At 62.5% G+C, this 1,023-nt stretch overlaps 1 protein-coding gene across 1 annotated transcript in view; it reads left to right on the top strand.

Moving 5' to 3' along the window:
• Positions 1–261: 261 nt before the first annotated feature.
• CASKIN1 (CASK interacting protein 1) overlaps positions 262–1,023 on the top strand; it is a 30,288-nt gene continuing 29,526 nt past the window's right edge. The window contains 1 exon segment of the mRNA XM_035903544.1: positions 262–348. Within this exon segment, the coding sequence (XP_035759437.1) occupies positions 262–348 (87 nt within the window).

The following is a 1,023-nucleotide window of genomic DNA, read 5'->3' as shown; positions in this document are numbered from 1 at the left end:
TTTCGTGCCAGGCTGAGAGGAATCTTTAAGCCGTAATGAAATGTTAATAGTATTTTCCAACTCAATACGGGAGTAGAAAATGAGGTGTTTAACGCTGGGCTCCGCAGCGACAAGAGCAATCAGCCTGAGAAATGGGAAGCCGGGGACGCAGCACCAGCCTCGGCACAGCCTGACAGCCCCGTGCTGCCGGGCCTGCTCCAGTGATGGATGGGGTGCCCGTGCCTGGCACAAGCCACCTGGCCAGGGAAGCACAGTGCTGGGATGGTGCAGGAGAGTGGCTGGCGGGGTAATGCTGAATCTGCTTGGGTCTCCTTGGGTCTCGCCGGCAAGGTCACTGCTGGACGACTGGTGAGAGCTGAGCAGATCGAGGTGGTTGTGGGGCTGGGGTGCCCCGGGGAGCAGCAGACCAGTGGGACCCCAGGTCTGTGCCCTGCCATGGCCCATATCAGCTGGAGAGGGAGTAGGTTGGAGCTGGTGCCCAAGCAGCTGCCACGGGCACAGCCCAGGCATTGCTGCTCTGAGCACCATGCTCGCTGGTGGATGACTGCTCTGCACCAGCACTGCTCTGCCAGGGTGCATCCGTGTGCCCCTATGTGCAGGTGTGCATCCGTGTGCCTGTGTGTATGTGTGCATCTGTGTGCATGCATCTGCTCCGCGTATCCGCGTGCGTTGTGTGCCCCTGTGCATCCGTGCGCATGCGTGTGCCCGTGTGCTTCTGCCCCATGCATCTGTGTGCATGCGTGTGCCTGTGTGTGTTGTGTTTCCACATGCATCTGCCCTGTGCATCCATATGCCCGGGGCCATCTCCACTGGCCGCTTCAGCAGTGCCTCCTCCCTGGCCTGGCGTGGGGCTCGGTGCTGGGGACGGCTCTCGGCAGCAGTGGTGGCAGCCACCGGCTGATCCCTTCCAGATGCGGCTGCTGGGAGCCCGGCTCTGTGCTGCCTCCTCGCCAAGGCCCCCATAGGTTTTTGGTCCGTGGCTGCTGGAGCCGTTGGGGCAGACAAAGCAGCCGCCCGCCCGGG

The sequence above is a fragment of the Egretta garzetta genome, unplaced genomic scaffold (genome assembly GCF_000687185.1).
Source record: "Egretta garzetta isolate BGI_Z169 unplaced genomic scaffold, ASM68718v1 scaffold71, whole genome shotgun sequence".
Taxonomy (NCBI): domain Eukaryota; kingdom Metazoa; phylum Chordata; class Aves; order Pelecaniformes; family Ardeidae; genus Egretta; species Egretta garzetta.
This window is presented reverse-complemented; position numbering and strand designations above follow the sequence as displayed.